The following is a 22,874-nucleotide window of genomic DNA, read 5'->3' as shown; positions in this document are numbered from 1 at the left end:
TACATCATAATTATATTTTTGTTATGAATACCATATATAATACGAATAGTAAGAAATAATATTAAATATTAAAAGAAAAATTAGTCTTTTTTTTTTTTATTTACACTATGTTACCTATTTGTTTTGTTATAAGACTATATTATTTATGACCGCAATAGAATATGTATTATATATATATTAATTATGTAATTCATCATAGCAGTTTACTGTGATATATAATAATGCCTTCCGGTGATAGTTATGTAAGGTTTTTATTATTGTGATAAGATTCACTATGTAAATAACTGACTAAAGTTTTTCAATTTAATTTTTAGATAAATGTTGAAGAAAATGTTAAACTTATAACTGTAAACCGTTCCAATATGTTGAAAGAACTTCGTCAAAGTTTGAGTTCTTCTCAGGCTTATCGTATTTCAAATACTACTATACGATTCCAAACTCATTTCATTATTATTGTTTTATTAGTTGGTATTATATTTTTAGTAACTTTATATAATATTGGACATTCAGCACCTAAACTAGTTAGTTATGGTTTTAGTCGTCCAACTGATAACTTTTTATTCCGGGAAATTAAATCAAAATATCCATTAACACAGCCAACATTAATTGACAATATTGGTATTAAATATCGTATTGGTATGATAAGTGACCTAGATAAAGCTTCAAAAAGTGAAAATGAGAAAAATACATGGATTAGTTATTATAAAAAAGGATACTTTATTTGGTATTCTTATAACAACACAATTGATATCAAATGGGATATTGAAGAACCAAGTATACTAAAATCATCTTTGTCAATGGGTGGTCGGGGAATGGAACTCTCTGAACTTGTTACATTTAATAACAAAATATATACTTTTGATGATCGAACTGGTATAGTTTATAATGTTGAGGACGATGATTCAATTTTACCATGGATTATTCTTATGGATGGAAATGGAAGTAACTTCAAAGGTAACATCATTAAATGAAAAACTATACTTTAGAATAATCTCTAAAATGGGCCTCATATATCTAGTATTTATTAATCATAGTACCTTGAATAAATTAAATAAAATTCATGAATAGTAATTTTAATATTGAAAAAAGTTTTAGGGGAAACTTAAAATTTTCTAAGCTTCATTCTTAAATAAACTTTTGATAATAAAATAGATTTAATCATGAATATAACCTAAAAAATTACAATACAATGGAATAAAAAATATTTTTTAATAAGAAATGAATCAAATTAAAAGTGTTAATTGTATATTAATTTTTACAATTTTACAGTACTTATTTTTGTGTTTTGTAACCCATATTATGCAATATTAATTCTAAAAGAAAACCTACAGTAGAACTTTAATTAACCATCGTTGCTCTTCTGAAAATTTGTATGCACTAGAAATATAGTCATAGGCATATAATAATTATGTGTGGAATATTTTATAAATTTGTAATTTTATTAGGTTTGATGAACTTTTTGTAGAAATTTACACACATATGTATGTGTGTCACATATTATTTATTTGTACATAGATGCAACTCATTAAGTAAAAAAAAATTCCTAATCAACTGTGGTTATTATTTATCTTTGTAACTCCCTTTTCATTATTACCCTAGATAATCAAGACTTTATTGTACTATAAAAATTTCAAGTTTTTTTTTATTGATATCAATTATTTTAGGTTTTAAAAGTGAATGGGCTACTGTCCACAACTCAGAGTTATATGTTGGTAGTATGGGGAAAGAATGGACTTCATCTAATGGTGAATATATTAATAATAACCCAATGTGGATAAAAATCATTAATAAATTTGGACAAGTTACTCATGTAAATTGGACTGAAAACTACATTGCTCTTCGAAAAGCAGTGAATATAAATTACCCAGGATATATGATACATGAATCTTGTGTTTGGAGTAGAGTGCATAAAAGATGGTTTTTTTTACCACGAAGAAGTTCTGAACATCAATATAATGAAGAAAATGATGAGCATATGGCTACAAATTTATTACTGATTGCCAATGATAACTTCAGTAATATTAAGGTAAAATTAAAATGTTATGTTTTTTGTATTATAATTAATCTTATTGATTATGCAGGTGATTAATGTAGGTGAAAAAAACCCAACTCATGGATTCTCCAGTTTTAAGTTTGTACCTGGAACTAATGATGAAATCATTTTAGCAATTAAATCAAAAGAGTTAGGTTCTAAAACATCTACTTATATGACAGCTTTTAGAATAGATGGAACTATTATATTACCAGAAATAAAAATTGCTGATCATAAGTATGAAGGTATAGAATTTATATAAAACATTAGGACTGTATCAATGATATTAACCAAGTATTAAATATTGTTTTATTGTTAAATATATACTTCATACATATATATGTTTCTTTATAAAATTTCTTTTAACTTTTCTATTAATGACGTTAGTTCTTCCTGGGATAATTCTAAAAAAATATTTTCTGATATAGTTGGGTTTAGAACATTGTTGGTATTTGTATCACTCTTCAAGTGGAAAATTATTTGCAGTAATGGTTCTTCTAATGTGCTTAATGAACTGCTCCCCATAACATACTAAAAAATAATAATTGCAAATCTCTAAAAAAATAGTTCGAATGAAAATAAAACAAAATTAGAACATTATATGTCCAAGAAAAAGATTCAAAAATAAAATATAAAGTATTTAAAATAAAATTATTCTAATATAGACAAAAAAAATAAATAAAAATAATCAATTACAATTTTGTTAAATGTTATATGACTATTTAATTACATGTTAAACTTTTTAACTACATACTAAAGTTCAATTAAAAGAAAATTTTCAGATTTACACAGTCCCAAAAATAATAGTTCCATGTCTTAAATAATTTTTATAATCATGCAAACAAAAAAAAATACACATATATTATCTAAAATTATTTTACAAAATTTTCAGTTAATACTTTAAAATTTTTAATGAGTTGATACTGTAGTTCATGCAAGCATTAATATTAAATTTATTAAATGTTTGAAAAGACTACAAACATTTTTTTGCTTATAAAGTATTAATTGTAAAATGAAAATAAACAGATAATCCCATATATCTCAGAATACCCTTACACCTGTAATTGTGTCAAGTTTAAATTAATTATTTATTCAAATTAGTTAATGAACCAAATTCCTTGGAATGTAAAAATAAATAAATAAAACAAGGAAATATTAAAACTTGAAATTATAAGTATAATGATGTATTTTGTATGATTATACAATAATGTATTATTAATTGTTATTTATCTTGAATCTACCTAGTTATCATATTTTGTTTATCCTATTGTACTTAAGATGTTAACATAATAATAGTAATAATGAGAACTTGAATAGCAAAATAATAGGTTGTAAAGCCTTAAGAATTTAAATACCAGTGAAGTTTTCTATAACTTTTTTTCTGATTTTATCCTCATGTTTAAATTGTTTATAAATTCACTCTAAATGAAAACAGTATAACTTCATGTCATAATAATCATTATATTTCTAAAAATATTTCAATGTATATAACAGAAATGAAAGAAAAGACATTTTATGTATTAATTTTTACAACCACTTGATTCATTTTCAGCTTTGGGTACTAAATTCAACAATTCATCAACACTTGTCATGAAATCGTCATCTGCCCAATATTCAATAAGCTTGTGAATAATACGTCCAATAGTTCTTCCATCTTTGATACCTTTGTTCCGAATCATATTACCCGAAATAGGGAATTTGGGAGGAATCCATTTTTCAAATTCTTTTAAGATAGATGTCTCATTGGAATATTTTAGCATCTGTTCAACGTATTCTTTCATTACATTTTGTTTGCTAACATTCTGTATCATTTTTATTTTGTACTTCTTAATAGTTTCAGGTGACCATTTATCATTTCTACACTCTATTAAAAACAATCCTAATTCTCTATCAAACACCCGGAACTTTAATCTATTGTTCAATGTTAACATTTCTTGAGCATCTTTCAAAAGAGCAGATAACATAGTAATGGGAAGTAATTTTAAGTGTTTTGTTTTACTTGTTACTTTAGAAAACTCATCTATATCAACATAATTAGGTAAACCTATATGAGGTCCAAGGCCTAGATTTAATATAGTTTTCATAAGTTCAGGTCCATAATTTCCTTCTAATATTTTACTAAGTTCAGACCAAATACGCTCTCCAGAAATTTGTTTTAACCCATCACCTTGTTCTTTAATAGCATCAAGGATATCTTTATCATGATTATTAGGTGTGTCAGCTAATCGACCATAAAATCTAAAATACCGTAAAATTCTTAGATAATCTTCTGATATTCTTTTTCTACAATCGCCAACAAATCTAATATGACGTTTTTGCAAATCTTCATATCCATTAAAATAATCATAGAGGGTTCCATCCATTCCCAAAAACATAGAATTGACAGTTAGATCTCTACGTTCAGCATCTAATAACCAATCTTTAGTAAATTTAACATCAGCATGCCTACCATCAGTTATAACATCTATTCTAAGAGTAGTTACTTCAAAGTTAAGACCATTAATATGGGATGTAACCGTACCATGTTTTAATCCACCCTTATTGATAAGTCTTATTTCTTCTTTTTCTAACATTTCTACCATCTCATAAGGAGTAGCAACAGTAGCAAAATCTAAATCTGTTGGAGTTTTCCCAAGAAGAATATCTCGAACTGCCCCGCCACACAGCCTAATTTCAAACTTATACTTATCAAAAACTTTTAATAATTGAGTAAGCTCAAGCGAAAAAATAAATCCAAATTGTGACTTTTCCAATTTCATGATTTTAGGTTTTGGTCTGAATGCAGGAACTCCTTTGAAAATAGTATTTTTTAAAGTAAAATTATAGGAATGTACGGCTAATTTTGAGAATACTACAACAGAACGTGACGATAATAATTGCATTTTATAACAATTTACAATAATAATTACTCCCAAGAAAAATTATAATCCCATTTACCTTTAATTTCCAATCGAAGTCCAATAGCTTTTGTTCCATGATAACATAACAGTCCTTAGTACAATTTTGAAATTATTTACAAATGAAGCTTTTAAAAAATTAAAATATCTTCATTTTCTTGGAATTGTAGTTTTGATCTATGATAGGAATACTTTAGGACAACTTTTAAACAAAATAGGATTATGTACATATAAAAATTAGTGTTCATTCAAAGATAATAATTCCTTAGAATGCGGTAAGGTCTTAGAAGATAAGGTTTCCGTAGTCCAACCTCCCCACGTACAGTTCCGATATTTTTAATTATCGAGTAGAAAACATTTCAGATGTTCCCAAATGGTTGTGTTTTGCCGAATTTAAGGTTATACGAATATATATATATATATATATATAAGTATACGAAAAACATTGATAAGAACGAAGTTCACCAATCATATCTTCTAAGGTCATGAATCGTGGTTAACATACAACTATCTTAACTACTGTGGTTTTCAATCAATCAGGACGCCAACTTTTAGAATCAAATTTTTGTGAGTGATACTCTGATATTTTGAGGTTATTTTTGAAAAAAATCGAAGTCAATATTTAAAAATTTATAATATACATTACGATTACCTATTATTGTGGTACTCATAAAAAACATGAGTAAATTATAGAATAAAAATGAAAACTATGTTGTAAAATTTTTCAAGCAACACAAAAAATATGCTATGAAATTTAAAACACTATCGATTTCTTATCAAATTGAATTCGATTTTTTGATAAACTCAAGTTAGCGTTGCAATATTGTTATTCCTTCGTAACCCTTGAGTTGGACACAATTACTAATAAGCAATAAACTTAAATTTCTTAATTTAAATTGCAGTTTTTGGTGTTAGGTATTAATTTTCTTTCATAAACTTAATCATGGTGAGTATTTTTTTTCTTATTATTTTTTACTAATCGAATTCATTGTTTAAATAACTTAATTTTTGCTCGTAGATATGTACTAATTCTAACCTCTTAATCATCACATGCTTTTGAATATTTATATTCAGAAAATCAAATTTCTAGTGTTGGATATTAATTAGTATTTTCTATATAAAAACTGCAAATCCTGGTTGCTTGTTTCTAAAACTGTCAACTGATTCATTATTAGTGCTGCTCCTTAATGTGTGATCAATTATATTTTATTAAAATTTTCGTTATTATTAAAAAACAAATAGAAGACTATTTGTTTGATTAAAAACATTCCGGTTAATATTATTATGGTATGAATGAATTACTTAATTTTTAAATTGAGTATTGAATTAAATTTTAGTTTAGTTGCATGCAGAGATGTTACTATTAAGTATTATAGTATAATTTTTAATTTTTTGTATTTTTAAATTTCAATGTATTATACATCTTTTTAATATTGATATTATTAGTCAAATTATTATTAAACATTCTATTTTGTATGCATTCCACATTATAATTCTCTTGTAATTTCTAATTATGTGATTAGAAATATAACAAATAATTTTTTGATGTAAAACGTTAGTTTAAATTTTAATAATTTTTTTGTATTGATAAGGTGAAAAAAATATTCATTTATCTATTTTAAAAATACTACTTTATGATGAATCTTATTGCATTGAATTTCTTTGAAAGCAATATAAGGGACGTAATTCTGAAAGTATTAAATTTGCTGTACACTATGCTATACTTAAATTAGTTGATATTTAATAAAACTTGATACTTAATTATGGATTTAGTTTAAAATGATTAATCAATATTATGATGATTTATTACGTACTGAAATTTTATTGAACGATTATATAGGGACGTAATTCTGAATTATATTTTTAATATACTACTAAGATTGAGATGATAAAATTTATAATGAAGTTGCTTATTTTTATTTCATCAAAAATTCAGAAGTTATTAACATCTTTTTACATAGGCGAGAAGAGGAGAGGAAATGTTTAGTAATGAATCTAGCTACACTAATACTTCAGCTCTAGTCATTATTTTAAATTGTTAATAACTTCTGAAATACTGGTCCAAATTTTTAATACACTAGTCATTTTTTATTTTTTAAGTTGATACCCCTATAAGACATAAAACTGATTTTATAACAGATAAATATAGATGCATATGTAGCGTACAAAAGCCAAAAAAAAGAAACTCTAAGTCAAAGCCTTATAGTATTCTCTTCCACTCCTGCTGATGTCTTGTACCAATAACTAACTACATAATATAATTTAACATATAGTGACATTTAAATTAAACAATTTACGCATTTTCATTAATAAAAATAGATATTATTCATTAAATATGAAAAAAAAAAATGAATGAATTAGTTTTTTTTTGTTTTCATATTTGAAAAAGAACATTTTTTATAATTCTATATGATACTATATCGTTTTGACAATTAGTTTGTAAATATTTAAAAATAATGAGTGTATTTGTTTTATTAATGTTATTTTAATAAATTATTGTCAATGATGATTCTTTACGTACTGAATTTTTATTGAATGCTTATAAAGGGACGTAATGCTGATTAAATTGTATTAAGAAGTGTATTTAGAAATATACATACTGAGATTTATTTTATGAATTTGAGTAGAAATGAAAGTAGTTTTATTGATAAGTAATTTTATTACTTATAATAAATATTGATTATTTATGTAAGTTATTTTTATTGGAGCAAATAAAGGGATGTAATTCTTATCTATTAATATCTAAGTTTAGAGTGTATTAATATAACTATCATTAAAATTTACTTTTTTTTAAAAATTGTATTATTTAATTCATTGTCTAAAGGAAAACTTTAAACTTTTACCATATTAAGAAACTTTTGTTTATTCATTTAAATTAATTAATATAAATTATAATAGAGATACTTATTAAGTTAATTATTTTTATTTTATAGCCACGAGAAATCAAGGAAATAAAAGATTTCTTGCTGAAAGCAAGGAGGAAAGATGCAAAATGTAAGTTTATTCAATATCTATTTATGTTATTATGATGATATTTTTTATAATTATGTGAATATATTGACATCATTCACCATTATTCTTAGATGAAAACTTATAATAAATTTTCTCATTTAGTAATTTTATAAAAAAAAAAAAAATGGTCCATGGTGTTTTGACACATCTAATATCTTTTAATCTATTAAATTTTTGGTGTTAGCTTCGATATAAAGCTGAAAAAGTATTAATTTTACCATTAATGGTTAATTAATTAATTTTTTTTTTAATAATAATTTATGTGTTGTAGACTACATTAAATAATTTTTAATAATAAATAAAACACAATTTTTATTTTATAATTTAAAAAAAGTTTGTTTTTTTTTTTGAGCTTTTCTTACAAAAAATTTTAATGAGACAACGAGAATTTTAAGGCAAATACTTACTATGTTACAATAATTTTCATACATAAAGTGGGTATGTATCACAATTGAGGTATATGTTATAAATATACACTAGTAAACACTATACTCATACTGAAAATTTTAAATCTTCATTTATTTGTTGTTAATGAAATTTTAATCTAAATTTGCATAATTTTTTTTTTTTTTTTTTTTTTTTTTTTTTTTTTTTTTTTTTTTTTTTTTTTTATTATTGCATAATATTTATGAGTTCTTAAGTTATTGGCAGAGCTGTGAATTAAATGCATTTTTAAATTTTGTGAAGTTAATCTGAACACACCATCAGCCAATATAATTTTTTGATAATTAACTTTAAAAAAAAGGAACTTGTGGGATACGGCGGTTAATCATTAAAATTTCTACATTACTATATAATTCTAATAAAAAGCGGCACAAACTTGGGATTCTTTAAAATGGTTCAAATAAAATTTATAAATGCTATGATTCTCAGATCTGGTTATTAGATTTGTAAGAACATTATAGTCTATCCCGTACATAGTAATTATATTTTATTCAATTCTATAGAAATTTAACTTGTGTTTTTTTAATTTACTAAATTTAAATCATATAAAATGTATTTTCATTTAATTAAAATATATATGGAATTCACCCACTGAATGTAATTAAATGTCAATATCAGGAACAAATAATTTTTCATAATTTTTTTAATAATACTTTTAAAAAATGTTTACAGCTGTTAAAATTAAGAAGAATATTGAAAATGTAAAATTTAAAGTGAGATGCTCAAGGTTTTTATACACTTTAGTTATTACAGACAAAGAGAAGGCAGAAAAACTGAAGCAATCTTTACCACCTGGTATATTAAACTAATATTTTCTTAGTATTAAAAGTGGTTTTTTGTAACATTATGATTAAAATTAATTCAAAATAAGTAAATTAAGAGTAATTTGATATAACAGAAAACTTTTCTAATAGTTTAAAAAAATGCCTGTTAAACTTCAATTCATTGATACCTTTAATTATTTTCTCTTGTGCTATTAGTTATTATTAAGTTGAAAAATTATTAATAGCTTTTATATTATTCATAATTAGTTAGTATTGTCCCAATTGGTGATCTTATATCATTTAAGACCTTCCTATACTTAACTTATCATTAGGTATTTTAAGCAGTATCACACAAAGGATTTATCAATGATAAAAAATATTAAAGTAAATTTTTTATGATTTTTGACCTTAAATGTTATTTGAGCATAATCAATGAGGGTTTTAGTCGTTTATATACACCACTGTTTCTTGGTAACTAAATGTGATTCTTTAGTTAAATTAATATAAATTATTTTTTTGGTATAAAGATTGTTTATAATATTTAAAATTTTGTTTTAGGTCTCCAAGTGAAAGAAATTAAATGTAAAAAGATGAGCACAGATGAAAAAGAAAAAAAATAATTGAAGTCTGTAAATTGATTTTTCTTTCAAAAATATATGTACAATTTATTTGACTTCAAATTTGAATAGTTTTTTTTGTCATTATCAAACCTTTGTATACTGTACTATCTTAGCACTACCAATGTTCTTTTTTTTTTACTACATTCTGTTTTTTCTAGCATTAGTTATTTTATGAGGTAATTAACTTCATAAAATTGTGTTACCTTAATCTATATAATTTGGTGAAATAGGCTTAGTTATATTAGTAAAATAATGTGTAAATAAAAATATGAAATAAATTTGTCATTTTAAAAATGACAAATGTCACCAATTTTAAAAATTGACTATTTAAAATTTTATGATAATTTAAGTAAATCTTCTGTATAAAAACTGCATATGTTAGACTTGTAATTATTAAAAACATCGGCTACGAGTCACTAAAATAATCACAGAAGTCACTTTCAATTTTATTAAATTAAGAATTTTTATTTTATTACAGAAGGGTTCATTATTTAAAGAAATTTATTAAGTTGAGGAGAAGCACAGGCTGAGAAATTCTTTATTGTAAAGATAATTAACTCGCTCTTCACTACCTGTTTATATTTTAAAATCTTAATAAATTCATAAATGTTAGTTGAAAAGTTATTAACAACCAATTATTTCCTAAGTTATATAATTTTCTAATAGCTCAGTTTCATTATGTTACTATCAAAATAAATGAAATATACATTTTTCTAAAGAAACCTAAAAATGGGTTTATAGTAATGTGAATTCATCAATGGAGGAATATTTTGTAATTAAAAAATATAGTTTAAAAAACTAAAAAAACACGCTTTTAAAGTACATCGAACTAAAAAGTTAAAAATAATTTTTAAAATAATTATGAACAAAAAATACTAGTATTATTGTGATAAAAGCGTCGGGCGCTCAATATACGAAAAATATGGCACAAAGCACCCACGCTTTTATCACAATAATACTAGTATTTTTTGTTCATAATTATTTTAAAAATTATTTTTAACTTTTTAGTTCGATGTACTTTAAAAGCGTGTTTTTTTAGTTTTTTAAACTATATTTATTTTTTACTTTTTAGTTTCATGTTATGATAGTAGTTACTATCAATATCATGGTTGTTACGGGTAACGGGAAATCAGGGTTCGATTCTGGGGAGGGAGTCTGAGAAACGGCTACCACATCCAAGGAAAGCAGCAGGCGCGTAAATTACTCACTCCCGGAACGTGGAGGTAGTGACGAAAAATGACGATACGGAAATCATCCCTCGTAATCGGAATGAATACTTTATATCTCTTAATTAGAATAAATCGTGTTAATATATTAATTTTAATAGTAATTAGAATATATATATTTATACAAATAATGCGACTTAACTACGTAAAAGTATCATGCACTAAGTATAGCTGTGTTTTATGGCCGGGCGGGTCGGACTAACGTTATACCCGAGGTATAAACGGCGGTAGGAATATATATATATATACGTAAGGCGCATTAGACGCGGGCGTTATTGGTCAGTCAAAATAAAAATTTGTTTACATATATATAATATTGATGACAAGCACGCGTGTACGGGTACGATAACTAAAAATAAATTTTTATAGGAATAGTGTACCGTCGTATTGTTAGCGAGGCGTGGGGAGGGGTGAATGCGTATAACAGTCTAGTCTAGACAACGGAATATGCGATAACGCGTGGCGTTTGGAGAGTTACAAACTTACAAACAACAACAAACATACACGTGAAACTAATAAAAGCGTGTTAAAAACAGGCAAACCAATTCTCAATTTTATTTTAAAATCGAATGTTAAAATCAGTATTTCTGTACTTTTATTTTCTGAATTGATATCTGCTCCGACCTTAAGTTGCCTAGTTTTTAAATGTATATTTTTAATTGAAAATTTTAAATACTTAAAAACATGTATTTAATTTCATTTGGGGAGATACCACTCAACAATGTTTAACAGTAAAATTATTTGGGTAATTGTAAAGCTGATATTATAATCTCCCTGAAATTTATCCATGACCACTTCATTGTAAAATAATTTTACAATTAAGTGGTTATAATAATTAATTATTAATCGTTTTACTAGATTATAGTTTATAATATTTATTACACTAAAGCGAATAATTGTTAGTACTCTTTCTTTTTTAATAATTTATTTTCTTAATTTTTATTATGTCTATCATTATTTCAATTCAACAATCATAGTATTTAATAACTCAAAATGTTATTTAAGGTAAAATCTTTTAATACTAATTTTTTTTCGTTGTCCGCTATATGTTGGGGACTTTGGATATTTTGAATGGAAAAAACTCTTAAAAATTAATTATTTACTAAACAAGATAGCTATTAGCTTATTACTGTGATCAATCATATAGTATATCGATACGAATGATATCAAAATTACTTTTATAAACTTGTATAAACTTACATAATTATACTTAAATGCTTTATTATTTTAAAGAATTGATATGTTATTTAAAATAGCTTAAAAATACTATCATATCAACTACTATTTCACAATATGAGAGTATCTATACTAATCGTAAATATCTGAAGCTCAATGCCTACAATCGCTTTTTATATAAATACCGAAACAAATTTTGTAAACGTCGAATAGAAAAACACTTCGTTGCCATTGTACTTCGCATCATTGGTTTATAAATATATACACCTATTTTTCACTTTATTTTTTGTTGGTCTTTTTGTAGAAAATTGATTTATTTTCGTTTGATTTGTCCTAATGCGAGTTTGGGTTGTGACGCACGACCCTCGCTTTAGATTCGAATAATTGGCTCGTGCTGACTGAGCATTTTACGGTTAACAATTATCATTATCTTTGCGTTGCCGTTATTATTATTATTCACTCACTATTATTAACTATTGGAAATACAGATGAATTGTAAAGGTTCGTGAATCAAATTGTATGTACTCGTGAAACTTATGTACGTTTTTACATGTATCTATATACTTACTAGGTTATTATACTCAAAATATTAGCCTGAGAAACCATTATAGTCACTTATTCATTACGATCTATTTTTTTTTTTACACACTACATACAGACACGTTTGGAGAAATTATGAATTTTTTTATAAATACTATTTATACTTAATATTATAACGGAAAAAAGTCTGTTTTAACGAGGACAAAATACATTTGTAGATATGTAGCGATTAATTTCTTCTTTATATATTACGAATTTTATATTATTTAGTTGTTTTTTTGTTAATTATTGCTAATTGTAGAACTTTTATGATAAACGTAACAGGAAGAGTTAAATGGTTAATTAAACTATAGCTATTGTTAGACTAAGTAAAAGTGAATTATTAATGAAACTAAACATTATTTATTTAATAAACAATATTTTTGAACCTAATGTAAATTTTATTTTGTACAATGATTTTTTTCTTAAAAAGAAATAAAATTCTCTAAGCTTATCGTCCCACACACACGGTTGGATGATATGATTTTTTAAACTGTAAATTATTCCTTTAATTTATAATAATTTAAAACTATTTATTAAGCCAATAAATAATTGTTTTGAACATTTACGGGTACTAAAAATAATTTGTTAAACGTAGACCACCCCGATGATCACAGTAACCATGAATAACTTCATCTCTTCGGATATCTCTAAGATCTTATTACTCGCATGTGGTTAATAGACCTAATAATAATTTATCATTGTATGAATGAATTTTTAAAAAGTACTTAAGGTGAAGGTGTCGAGTAATTAAATATCCGGCATTAAAGCTAATTCAAAGGAATCGGTAAATGTATTTCAGTTCCATATATTTCTTTCCATACATTAAAAAATTTTATTATTAAAAATCGAAATGTTATAAATGAATTTGGAAACGTAGACGAAAGTACAATGTGATAACTACGCCGGTATACCATTTAGTTAATAAGTCGCGTGTGATAATAACAATAATTTATCATTTTTCGAAAACAGTTTTGTTACAACTTTCATAGTGAGAAAAATGTATTATTTCTAAAATAGAAATGTATATTAAGTTCATAAAAGTTATTATACAGTTTTTGTTTTTTAATATTCAATGATCTTTCTGTAATTGATCACCTGTAATTATAGTTATAAAGGTTGGATTGATTTAGAAATGAACGGGGGGGAGGGGGCAAAATGGATAAGTATAATTTTCTAGGATAAAACTGTTGTTTAAGCTAGAACTGTAACAAAAACAACAATAATGTGATATGTTTTTTATTTTCGATTTTTTATATTATTAAAAAAAAACAATTCTGAATTAACAACTATTTTAATTGAGACTAAGGAAATGAGTTTTTTTTAGATAGAAAGTGATATTTAGTAGTTTTTTAAATTCGAATAAGAAAAATTTTGTTGAAATAAATTGATACCAATTAAAATATTCACTTTACCGAGATAATGAGCAAAGTGAAATATTTTTAATTTTTTAAAAATGTTGCTTTAAATTATTACAGTTTAATACAAAAGTAACTTCAAGAAAACTATTTAAAATTTAAGATAATTTTTAATATTATAAGCCATTAAAAGATGTTTGGTAATAATGAACTTCGTACTTATTTATACTTATAAAGTTAACCTATTCATTTGCCTAGATTTGCCCTTACGTCGTTAATCATTCAGTATAAATTGGTTTATCAAACATTATTTAAAGTAATCATTGAAATTAATTTGTGTAATTTATTGTATTAATGTATATATATAATACATTGTATTTAATATAATTAAATACATACAATCAATCAATTTTAAATTTAAAATAAAAATGTATAAGTTTTTACTTTAAATTATTATTAATATATAAGAATAATTTATTTACAAAATTATCTATGTATTATATATTGTAATAAATATATCTATTTATTTATCACGGATTGAACCCAATTCAATAATAATAATATATAATTACTAATAAAAAAATTATTGATGTTGAAATTTAAATAAGAAAAAGTTAAAACCTTGTAAATAAAATGAATTTTTATTGAAAAAGTTAGTGAAGACATTTTAACGTCAATAGTTCATTTATTTATTTGGATATAGTACAGATTATATTTTAATTATTTTAAGAAATTACCTGAATTTTAAAATCATATCAGAAAATAATTTATTACATATAAGTATCAATACGGTATAAAATATTTTTCTAATTTGGATCTGCACAGTAGCTTTTTATTTCACTAATATAACAAGGCTTGGCACAGCATTCTCCTACAATATTTTCTTCTTTGACCTTTCGTAGAGACCGTGAAAATGGAATAAATGACATTGCATCTCTCTTTGACCGCAGAGGAAATTCACTGTAGTCTTCAGGTTCTTTAAACTCCCATGTTTCTAAGCCTATTGAATAATTTATTTATTTTTATGAACAACGGGAAAATATTAATTCTTTAGAGGGTTTATATGGGATAGTATAATTGATAACAAGAAAGCACGTGTCCACATTATAAAAATATACGTAAAGCTCAAAAGGTCGACAATTTTATTAGGTAGAGATTATTTGTGGGTGATATTATTTAAAATTAAAAAAAATATTAAAAACATATTTTGTACGTATTTTGTCCAACCTGACCGAAAAATACACCTTGTATATCACTAGATACTTATCACCCAGTAACGTTATCACTTAGTAATGTTATTATTTAATCCATCGTTAAATTTTTCCAGTTTATACAAGTTTAACAATAAATTTTGCAGTGGACCTAGTTCATAATTAGTTAAAATCTTATTTTTAAACATTTCTATTGCCTCTCTTATATTAATTTCTTCTTAATTATTTACGTTTTAAATTAGCGTTGTGGTTTTAATAAAGAGTTTAGAAAAGAGAAAATTTTTGAAAATACTGAATACTACTTAAAATGTGATAAAAATATAAGTAATAAACAGAGTGTTAAAAAAAAGGTAACAAGTAACTAGTTTCCTTACTTACTGAACATTCTCTATAATAATAATAATATTATTAATGAGTATCAATAGGGACTTTTCATGTATTTAAACCAGGGCAGGAAATTGTAATGAGTTAGACAAAGAGAAGACAGAAAAACTGAAGCAATCTTTATTATTATTAAACTAAAATTCTCTTAATATTAAAAATGGTATTTTTGTTACATGATTAAAATTCATTGAAATTATTTAAATTAAGAGTAATTTGATGTAACAGAAAACTTTTCTAATAGCTTAATAAAAATGTCTGTTAAACTTCAATTAATTGATATTTTTAAAATTGTAATGAGTTATGTAATAATAATAACGTATAAAAATTATGTCAAAATGTAATCAAGAAATAAAAAAAAAACAATTATATTAATAGACTTAAAATATCGTTAAATATATATGTATATATTATATTAAATATATATTACTATATTTGTATTACTCTAAATTTAAAAAAATTCTATAAAAGAAAAAAGTAGTTGCTTAACACTTATTTAAACTGCTTATAGGCATTGGATTTATTATAAAAGTATATTGGTGTCCTATTACCCCCACAACAAAAGTAATTATATGACAAAAATACATTTTTTTTCGTTAAGAGGGGTAAGTGAAAAGTTTTCTTATGGATATCTCCCGTGCCCAACACAAAACTATAATTATGCTTTTGCTTTTGACCGTGATTTATGATTCGAATTTATTCAACGTCAAAGGAATATAAAAAATTTTAATCCGACTTAAAATTGAAACAAAAAAAAAATGTAATATAAACTTACCAATTTGGCTCCTTTTGTTTGTGTAATGTCCTCTGCAAACTAATCGAGCTATATCCGCTAATTTAGAACCACAATATTGTATAGGTGTCGTAAACTTTTGGGTCATTGCATTTACTACGAGAAATTGGAAGACGGACGTAAGAGTTAAAAAACTTATAATCCAAAATATCCTCATTCTAGAAATAAAAAATATGACAAATTGTATTACTTTATCTTAAAAAGCATAACACTGTAAAAATAAATTCATTTTAATTTTCACTATCTTAGTCTATAATTAATGAATATACATAGTTATTAAGATTTACTATACATGTATAACATTTTATACATAAAATTGAAGAGTTAGAAAAATTGAAATGAAATTAATTAGCATGCACAAATTTGAAAAAAGAGATAAGTTATACATTTTATTATAATACGTAAGTTATGCACAAAGAATAGTATGTCATAATTTAAAATGAATTTCTCATAAAACATTTGTACGAATATAAATAATTTTAATATAACTACATTAGATTAAATAGATTTTATATTTTACCTTGGATGTTTGAACGAACGTCTGAAATTAAATGACTGAACTAAGTTTATTTATTACATTATATCTCCTTTTATAGTACAAATTTATATGCAACTTATTCTAATTATTTGTGTAATGCGTAGGGGTTGTTTGAGATGTGGGGGAAATGACATTTTCTAAGAACTAATTAAATTGGATTAATATAATAGTTATGAGGCATTAATCAAGGTTGATTTATGGTTAGATGGAAGTATTTATAAACTATTGATTTAACAACGAAAGTGTTTGATTGACAGTTTGTGCTTGTTGGGTTTTAAGACTCAATATCATTTTACAGCAGATAATAACTAGAGATTTAAATTGGTTTTCGTATATTTCCATAGGAAGTGTTTTGACCCTCTTATTTCTTACGTCATTTCACTGCAATTACAATAATCAATAATACTCCATTTACTCGTATACAGGCATATTACATTCCATGTTTTTTTTTTAATTTTATTTATAAAATATTTTTTTTTTATAAATTATTTTATTTTAAACCATTTCATATTTTTACATTTGTTGGTAAATATACATAACATAAATATTTTCTTAATTTTAAGCTTATAAATATTTAAAAATTATATATCTCAATATTGTAAGTGTTATATAGGTAGTCATTTAAATCTTATAAGTGATTCATTTTACTAATGTCATTCTTTAGATTGACTTTGTTTCAAGAAAATTTTAGTATTAGATGTTTGGTGCTGACTCTGGCCTTGTCCTCATATCTAATAAAAAGAATAATCTTTTATCAAATAAGCAACTCTTAACTAACGATGTAACTACAGCGTTAAATAAGTTACCTAATTTTGTTCTCCTATATACATTGGTGAAGGACTAGACTGACCCATTGTGCATAGTGGGCCGATGATTATTGTACTTACACGACTGTAAAGCAAACGTGTCCGTACTTTGTTGAGCAAAAAAAAGTAATTTCCTGGCCGGTAAACATAGGAATATGAGCCGAATTTTTTTTTTAACACAGTGGGTGAATGCCCCTATTTGATAAAAATTTTTGGTGACAAGCAGACTTAAAGCCAAAAACCATACACATGATATTTTGATTCGAGGGCCTATTGATATTTTTGAATGTGCCGAGTTCCCACAAGTCCTTCAATGTTCGCCTAATTAAACTATAGTACGAATGGCTTTAAAGAAATGAGAGTAGAGAAGAAAAATGTTAATTGCTAATGTATGAATGATTTAAGATAATATTGAAGTTGTTTTGTACCTGTCATAATAAAGGATCGAAATGACCCGCGAGGGAAAAAAATGACGAATATTATGATACTTGATGTGTTGTTCATTAATTACCACTGTGTTGTGTTGCCCCATCGATTTTTATTTATTGTGAGTAATCGGTAATATTTATACACACACCTTTAATACTTTTTTACTTAATGTCGGTCTCGACTCGTTATGGACCACACGCATGTACTTAGTAATAAATTTGACTTAATAAGCGTGATATTGGACTACCGTTCGAGATTACTGAAATCATCAACGTCATCGTATTTGTTGGTGATCAGAGACAAAACAAAACCTTAAAAGTAATTACAAAGCCAATTTCTGTCAGATACGATTGACAAATGGTCGTCGAGTCGTGTTGGGAGGGCTCAAACGAAAGTTAAGACCTCTGTCTGGGAGAAGGCGGTAGTTGTCTGTTTGCTCTTTATTACATTGCTTTTAGCTTCTTGCGCTGTGGTGCTGGTCACTAGCAGTTTCTCACTTGGTTTACATCGACATAGAATGTCATTATTATTATTATTAGTGTTTTGTTTTCTACTTGACGTGTGTAATTTGAAATTCCAATATTGTTACACTCGCGCGCATCATTTGTCACCCCCTCCCGTCAAAACCACCATACATGGTCAATAGCATAATTCTACATTAATATTTACTGCTCCTGACTGAGATTATTTATTGTAACTTGCATTTATGTGCCTATTCTTTGTTCGTGTTTGTGAGTACATTCACTTGTGGTTAAGATAGTCAATGTATATCTGTGATTGACGCAAACCAATTGCTTGCATTGACATACGTGCAGTCTTTCTCGGTGTATATTCGTCGATACCTTTTGGTTTAGTCAATCATTGTTCATAGGATTACATATTTTTCGGCAATAATAAAACACCCAGTTATAATAAACGTATTGAGTACAAGTTAAAAAAATTTAAGTCTGTTTATTCTAAGTTTTGCAATTATGGATCATCATAGAATTGGGTTGAGGTAGTTCATAAGGTACCTTTATTATTTCGTTAGATATTATATTTATTTAGTTATATTGAGAAGTGTTCAGTAACGGGATCAGTACACCCGTTCTCTTTTTTTTTTCCATTATTAAATAGAACCCGGTGGGAAATGTTTTTACAATACTATCACTCAGCTCACGTCGTTTTTTCTTTTTGTATCGTAGTATCAAATAAAATTTATCAAGTATACTCAGACTATGATATTTTTTGATTAATAGTTAATTCATTTTTCATATTAAAATAGTTATATTCGTGTACACAATATGTAAAACACATAAAACGTCTGAGTTTATGTTGTCGTATTTGTTCTTTGACATTATTGACAAATATTTTTTTCCTGTCATAAATTTTAAAGCGGTTCTTTGAGCTTTAGTTATGATATTTACCCATAAATTAAGATGCGGTTTATAACTAACGTAACACCAAAAAAGTGAATTTTATTATTTGCCCGATAAACTTATAGTGAGATTTACCTAAATTTGCCTTCAGAAATGGAAAAATTTGTAATATTAAATTATTACTAGTTACTATAGAAATAAAAATTTGATATCCAACATTAATTTACTAGATGTAAATAAAATGTATTGTGAAGAATTTATGTTGTTAACAAGACAGTTGCTAGGTAACGAAGTCATTTTATCATATAAATACGACAAACATAAAAAAAAAATTGTCATTTTGTTGTTATTTTTCTCTAAGCCAGTTTCTCGCAAATAAATAGTGTCAAAAATTTGTGTTTTACTAAAGTCAAGCTAATTTAAAATCATGTCATAGATCCACAAGCTGTGAAGCTTATGTAGACTCTCAAAGGTTTGTACAATATAATTGAACTACTGCTTGATACTGAAGAGTTGCACCAATGGCTGATGAAAGTAAGACACCAAAGTAGGATTTCTTATCAACAGTCATCGATGAATATATAAGATCTTCTTAATCTTGCCTTTGAATTGATGCGGGAACTGTTAGAGACTGCATTTCAAGCGTTATAGACTATTACACAAACATACTGTTACGCAAAATTCCTTCTAAAAAATAGGTAATAATCGATTCATCAAAACGGTACGTACATTTTTTATTAGTTAGAACCAATATTGGTTCAAACCCAACCAGGACGCGATTATATTCGCTCAGAATGACATCGCTTCATGGTTGCATACTAAAAAATATTTTAGTTGATTTAATTAAAATCAGTTTCGAATATTTAACATAATGTAAATTCAACATCGCTAATTGTATTTAAATTACATATAATAATGTATGAGCCTTGAATAATACGGTTGTAGTGTATTTGTAAAGCTCAGTTATGTAGCCACTCAGATGGTAAATGAAGTTTAGTGAAATGATATTTTACTTTAACAATGAAAGTTAATTCTTAAATTTTCATCACTTCAGAGTCACACGCTACATTTATTTATCATGAACTACTTAATTAAATAATTAAACAATAAAAATATAAAAATAATACAGAGAATTATTTTTTTCCTGTTTTGGTACACCCTGAGAAAAACCTCGATCTATATAATAAATTCATTGTTCAATTTGATAAATATATCATTACTATTGAATCTATGATATATTTATCAATATGATAATTTTTTTTCTTGTCTTGAACAATAATTATTTATATGAATAGTTATTTTGTTCGTACTAATAAAACATTATCATAAACCTTTGATAAAATTTCTCTATCAAAACTGATTGAGGTTTTTCTTTGGGTGTAAAGAGATGAACATATAAAATACTTGATGATTGATGAATTGAGAAAAACATGTATTAAAAAAAAAATAAATTCTCAATATTATTTTTATTTTTTTATTAATTATGTGGTTCATGATAAATATATAAATTACATTGTATACAGTGTGATTAAAAAAAAAAACAGTGTACGGATTTTTTAACGATTCAGAAAAGGAACAACAGTCAAAATATTTGACTGTTGTTGTTTTTAAAAAACACATGTAATATATTATTTATACACATTAAGAATACAAAATATTTAATTACCCCTGATTCATTTTTATAATGTACTAATATTTTGATCGGGATCTTAATCGAAAAAAAAACCTCTCTCCACACAAAGAAAACTACAAAAAAACTTTATAATTTTTTATACAAACCAATTTATTCAATAAAAATAAATTCAATATATTTTATCATTACATACAGCACCTATATATCATCATTTTGTATTTTTTGTATAATGAATACACATTGTAAATAATATAAAACTATTGTACAATTTTTTTCTTTAATGTTAGCTAAAGCTAACACTAATGGTTATTATAATAACCATTGTAGTTGATGCTTAACAAAAAATAAATACAAATACTTTGATCATTCCGTTAAATCAATAATTATATTATTATAATATTATATTATAAAAATATTATATTTAAACAAAACAAAAATGGTAAGTAAGTCGTCCAGTTACAAAAGGATGTATGTAAAAATAAATTGTATAAGTAATTTTGATTTTTTTTTACGAATTGGCTAATAACTAGAAAATAAAAAGCAAAATTACAAAAATCATTTTTTTAGACTATATCTTTTTGCAACTGGACGGTTTATTTGTGACTTAAGAACGAAATTTCACTTTATTAACAACACTACCATGTTTAACTTTGTAACTATTATTAAAATTGGAAATTCTCTAAGATTATAGGCGAAAAGAACTATTAACCTCAAAGTATGTGATTGCTTACCTTCCTGGTAACTAAAAATTTAGTTACCAGATTTATTTTAATTATGTCAACAATGAAGTATTTGATTTTTAAAAAAGATGTATTATTGCTTTTATGAAAAAAAATAGTCTAATAAATGTGAATTATAATTTAAATTTATTAAACTATTTTTTTTATATTATATATAATATTTTTAGTATAACCATTATGATAATTGTGATGGTAATTGAAACAGAAATTATTTTCCAGATGTGTGCGTCATCAATAAATACTCACGAGTAGTTTTTATACGTCTTATATTTACTTTTAATAATAGAAATAGTCCATTGGTGTAAAATTCAACATTCAGTTTTTCTAAGAATGTTAATTCGAATGCCTAGCATGGAGGCAGAGGCGAATATTGATAAAGTGACTAAATTTTTTGGTAAACAATATCTAATTTAATGGCTTTCTTAAAAATATGTTAATAGAAAGATGCGATTTTTTTAAATTTTGGAGGTAATCTGATCATATGAAATACAATGTACTCCAATAAATTAAATTATACACATTCAGTGTAAAGATAATATCTTCACTGGGAGGGTACGTTTCTTGTATTTTTATTTTTTCTTGTTTTTTGAATTTATTCTCTCGAAGCTTTAATTTGGCATAAATGTACCGGAGCTACTCGTGTGTGTTGCAAAATCACAACTATTAAAGTCATTGAATTCAGTTTTCATGGAATCATAAATCCCTTGCGCTGAGGTTAATGTGTTGTGTGATTTCGGTAGGGATATCGAAGCGACGGCGCGAGTAATGCTGGGCGTCTACAAAATGGCACCACGAGACTGTGGGAGCCAATAGAACGCAACCTTACGGTCCGCCTATATCGAGGGGGGCCGTCACGTCCGTGGCGGCGGTGACCAGG

At 25.3% G+C, this 22,874-nt stretch overlaps 4 protein-coding genes across 9 annotated transcripts; 2 read left to right on the top strand and 2 right to left on the bottom strand.

Annotated features, from left to right (window-relative positions):
- The first annotated feature begins 73 nt into the window (after positions 1-73).
- On the top strand, positions 74-2,371 carry LOC126894326 (apyrase). The gene is made up of 4 exons (XM_050665255.1): positions 74-242; positions 315-954; positions 1,665-2,026; positions 2,082-2,371. Exons 1-4 carry the CDS (start codon positions 222-224, stop codon positions 2,292-2,294), a joined length of 1,236 nt encoding a protein of 411 aa, XP_050521212.1. The 5' UTR covers positions 74-221; the 3' UTR covers positions 2,295-2,371.
- On the bottom strand, positions 2,319-5,501 carry LOC126894325 (CCA tRNA nucleotidyltransferase 1, mitochondrial). Of its 4 annotated transcripts, none has more exons than XR_007701381.1 (2): positions 4,970-5,501; positions 2,319-2,563 (listed from the first exon to the last, which is right to left on the bottom strand). XR_007701381.1 is itself a non-coding variant. In XM_050665253.1 (2 exons), exon 2 carries the CDS (start codon positions 4,789-4,791, stop codon positions 3,553-3,555), a length of 1,239 nt encoding a protein of 412 aa, XP_050521210.1. In that variant the 5' UTR covers positions 4,792-4,883; positions 4,970-5,338; the 3' UTR covers positions 3,474-3,552. The 4 variants fall into 4 exon arrangements, 3 of the variants coding, with proteins under 3 accessions (XP_050521210.1, XP_050521211.1, XP_050521208.1); XM_050665253.1 differs by lacking the exon at positions 2,319-2,563 and adding an exon at positions 3,474-4,883 and having other exon boundaries at positions 4,970-5,338; XM_050665254.1 differs by lacking the exon at positions 2,319-2,563 and adding an exon at positions 3,474-4,823 and having other exon boundaries at positions 4,970-5,338.
- A 212-nt stretch (positions 5,502-5,713) lies between these two features.
- Positions 5,714-9,829, top strand: LOC126894336 (60S ribosomal protein L38). Of its 2 annotated transcripts, none has more exons than XM_050665271.1 (4): positions 5,714-5,875; positions 7,863-7,923; positions 9,058-9,180; positions 9,708-9,829. In XM_050665271.1, the coding sequence occupies exons 1-4, from the start codon at positions 5,873-5,875 to the stop codon at positions 9,767-9,769; spliced, it is 249 nt and encodes an 82-aa protein (XP_050521228.1). In that variant the 5' UTR covers positions 5,714-5,872; the 3' UTR covers positions 9,770-9,829. The 2 variants fall into 2 exon arrangements, with proteins under 2 accessions (XP_050521228.1, XP_050521229.1); XM_050665272.1 differs by lacking the exon at positions 5,714-5,875 and adding an exon at positions 6,080-6,216.
- Positions 9,830-14,769: 4,940 nt separating this feature from the next.
- LOC126894333 (insulin-like) lies at positions 14,770-16,886 on the bottom strand. 2 transcript variants are annotated; one of them, XM_050665268.1, is made up of 3 exons: positions 16,786-16,886; positions 16,476-16,651; positions 14,770-15,108 (listed from the first exon to the last, which is right to left on the bottom strand). In XM_050665268.1, exons 1-3 carry the CDS (start codon positions 16,803-16,805, stop codon positions 14,915-14,917), a joined length of 390 nt encoding a protein of 129 aa, XP_050521225.1. In that variant the 5' UTR covers positions 16,806-16,886; the 3' UTR covers positions 14,770-14,914. The 2 variants fall into 2 exon arrangements, with proteins under 2 accessions (XP_050521225.1, XP_050521226.1); XM_050665269.1 differs by having other exon boundaries at positions 16,795-16,814.
- Between the last annotated feature and the right edge of the window lie 5,988 nt (positions 16,887-22,874).

This window comes from Daktulosphaira vitifoliae, unplaced genomic scaffold (genome assembly GCF_025091365.1).
Source record: "Daktulosphaira vitifoliae isolate Bord-2020 unplaced genomic scaffold, ASM2509136v1 Scaffold_1, whole genome shotgun sequence".
Classification (NCBI taxonomy): Eukaryota; Metazoa; Arthropoda; class Insecta; order Hemiptera; family Phylloxeridae; genus Daktulosphaira; species Daktulosphaira vitifoliae.
The sequence above is the reverse complement of the archived record's forward strand: the minus strand, read 5'-3'. Positions and strand labels throughout refer to the sequence as shown.

Coding starts and splice junctions, on each gene's coding strand:
- LOC126894333 (XM_050665268.1), bottom strand. CDS start 16,805: ATGTATAAAATGTTATACAT. Junction 16,652..16,785: donor ATGTATAAAATGTTATACAT/GTATAGTAAATC, acceptor TTTTATTTCTAG/AATGAGGATATTTTGGATTA. Junction 15,109..16,475: donor AAACAAAAGGAGCCAAATTG/GTAAGTTTATAT, acceptor ATTATTCAATAG/GCTTAGAAACATGGGAGTTT.
- LOC126894336 (XM_050665271.1), top strand. Junction 7,924..9,057: donor AAGGAGGAAAGATGCAAAAT/GTAAGTTTATTC, acceptor AAATGTTTACAG/CTGTTAAAATTAAGAAGAAT. Junction 9,181..9,707: donor GAAGCAATCTTTACCACCTG/GTATATTAAACT, acceptor ATTTTGTTTTAG/GTCTCCAAGTGAAAGAAATT.
- LOC126894326 (XM_050665255.1), top strand. CDS start 222: ATGCCTTCCGGTGATAGTTAT. Junction 243..314: donor TGCCTTCCGGTGATAGTTAT/GTAAGGTTTTTA, acceptor TTTAATTTTTAG/ATAAATGTTGAAGAAAATGT. Junction 2,027..2,081: donor ATAACTTCAGTAATATTAAG/GTAAAATTAAAA, acceptor TTGATTATGCAG/GTGATTAATGTAGGTGAAAA.
- LOC126894325 (XM_050665251.1), bottom strand. CDS start 4,914: ATGCAATTATTATCGTCACGTTCTGTTGTAGTATTCTCAAAATTAGCC.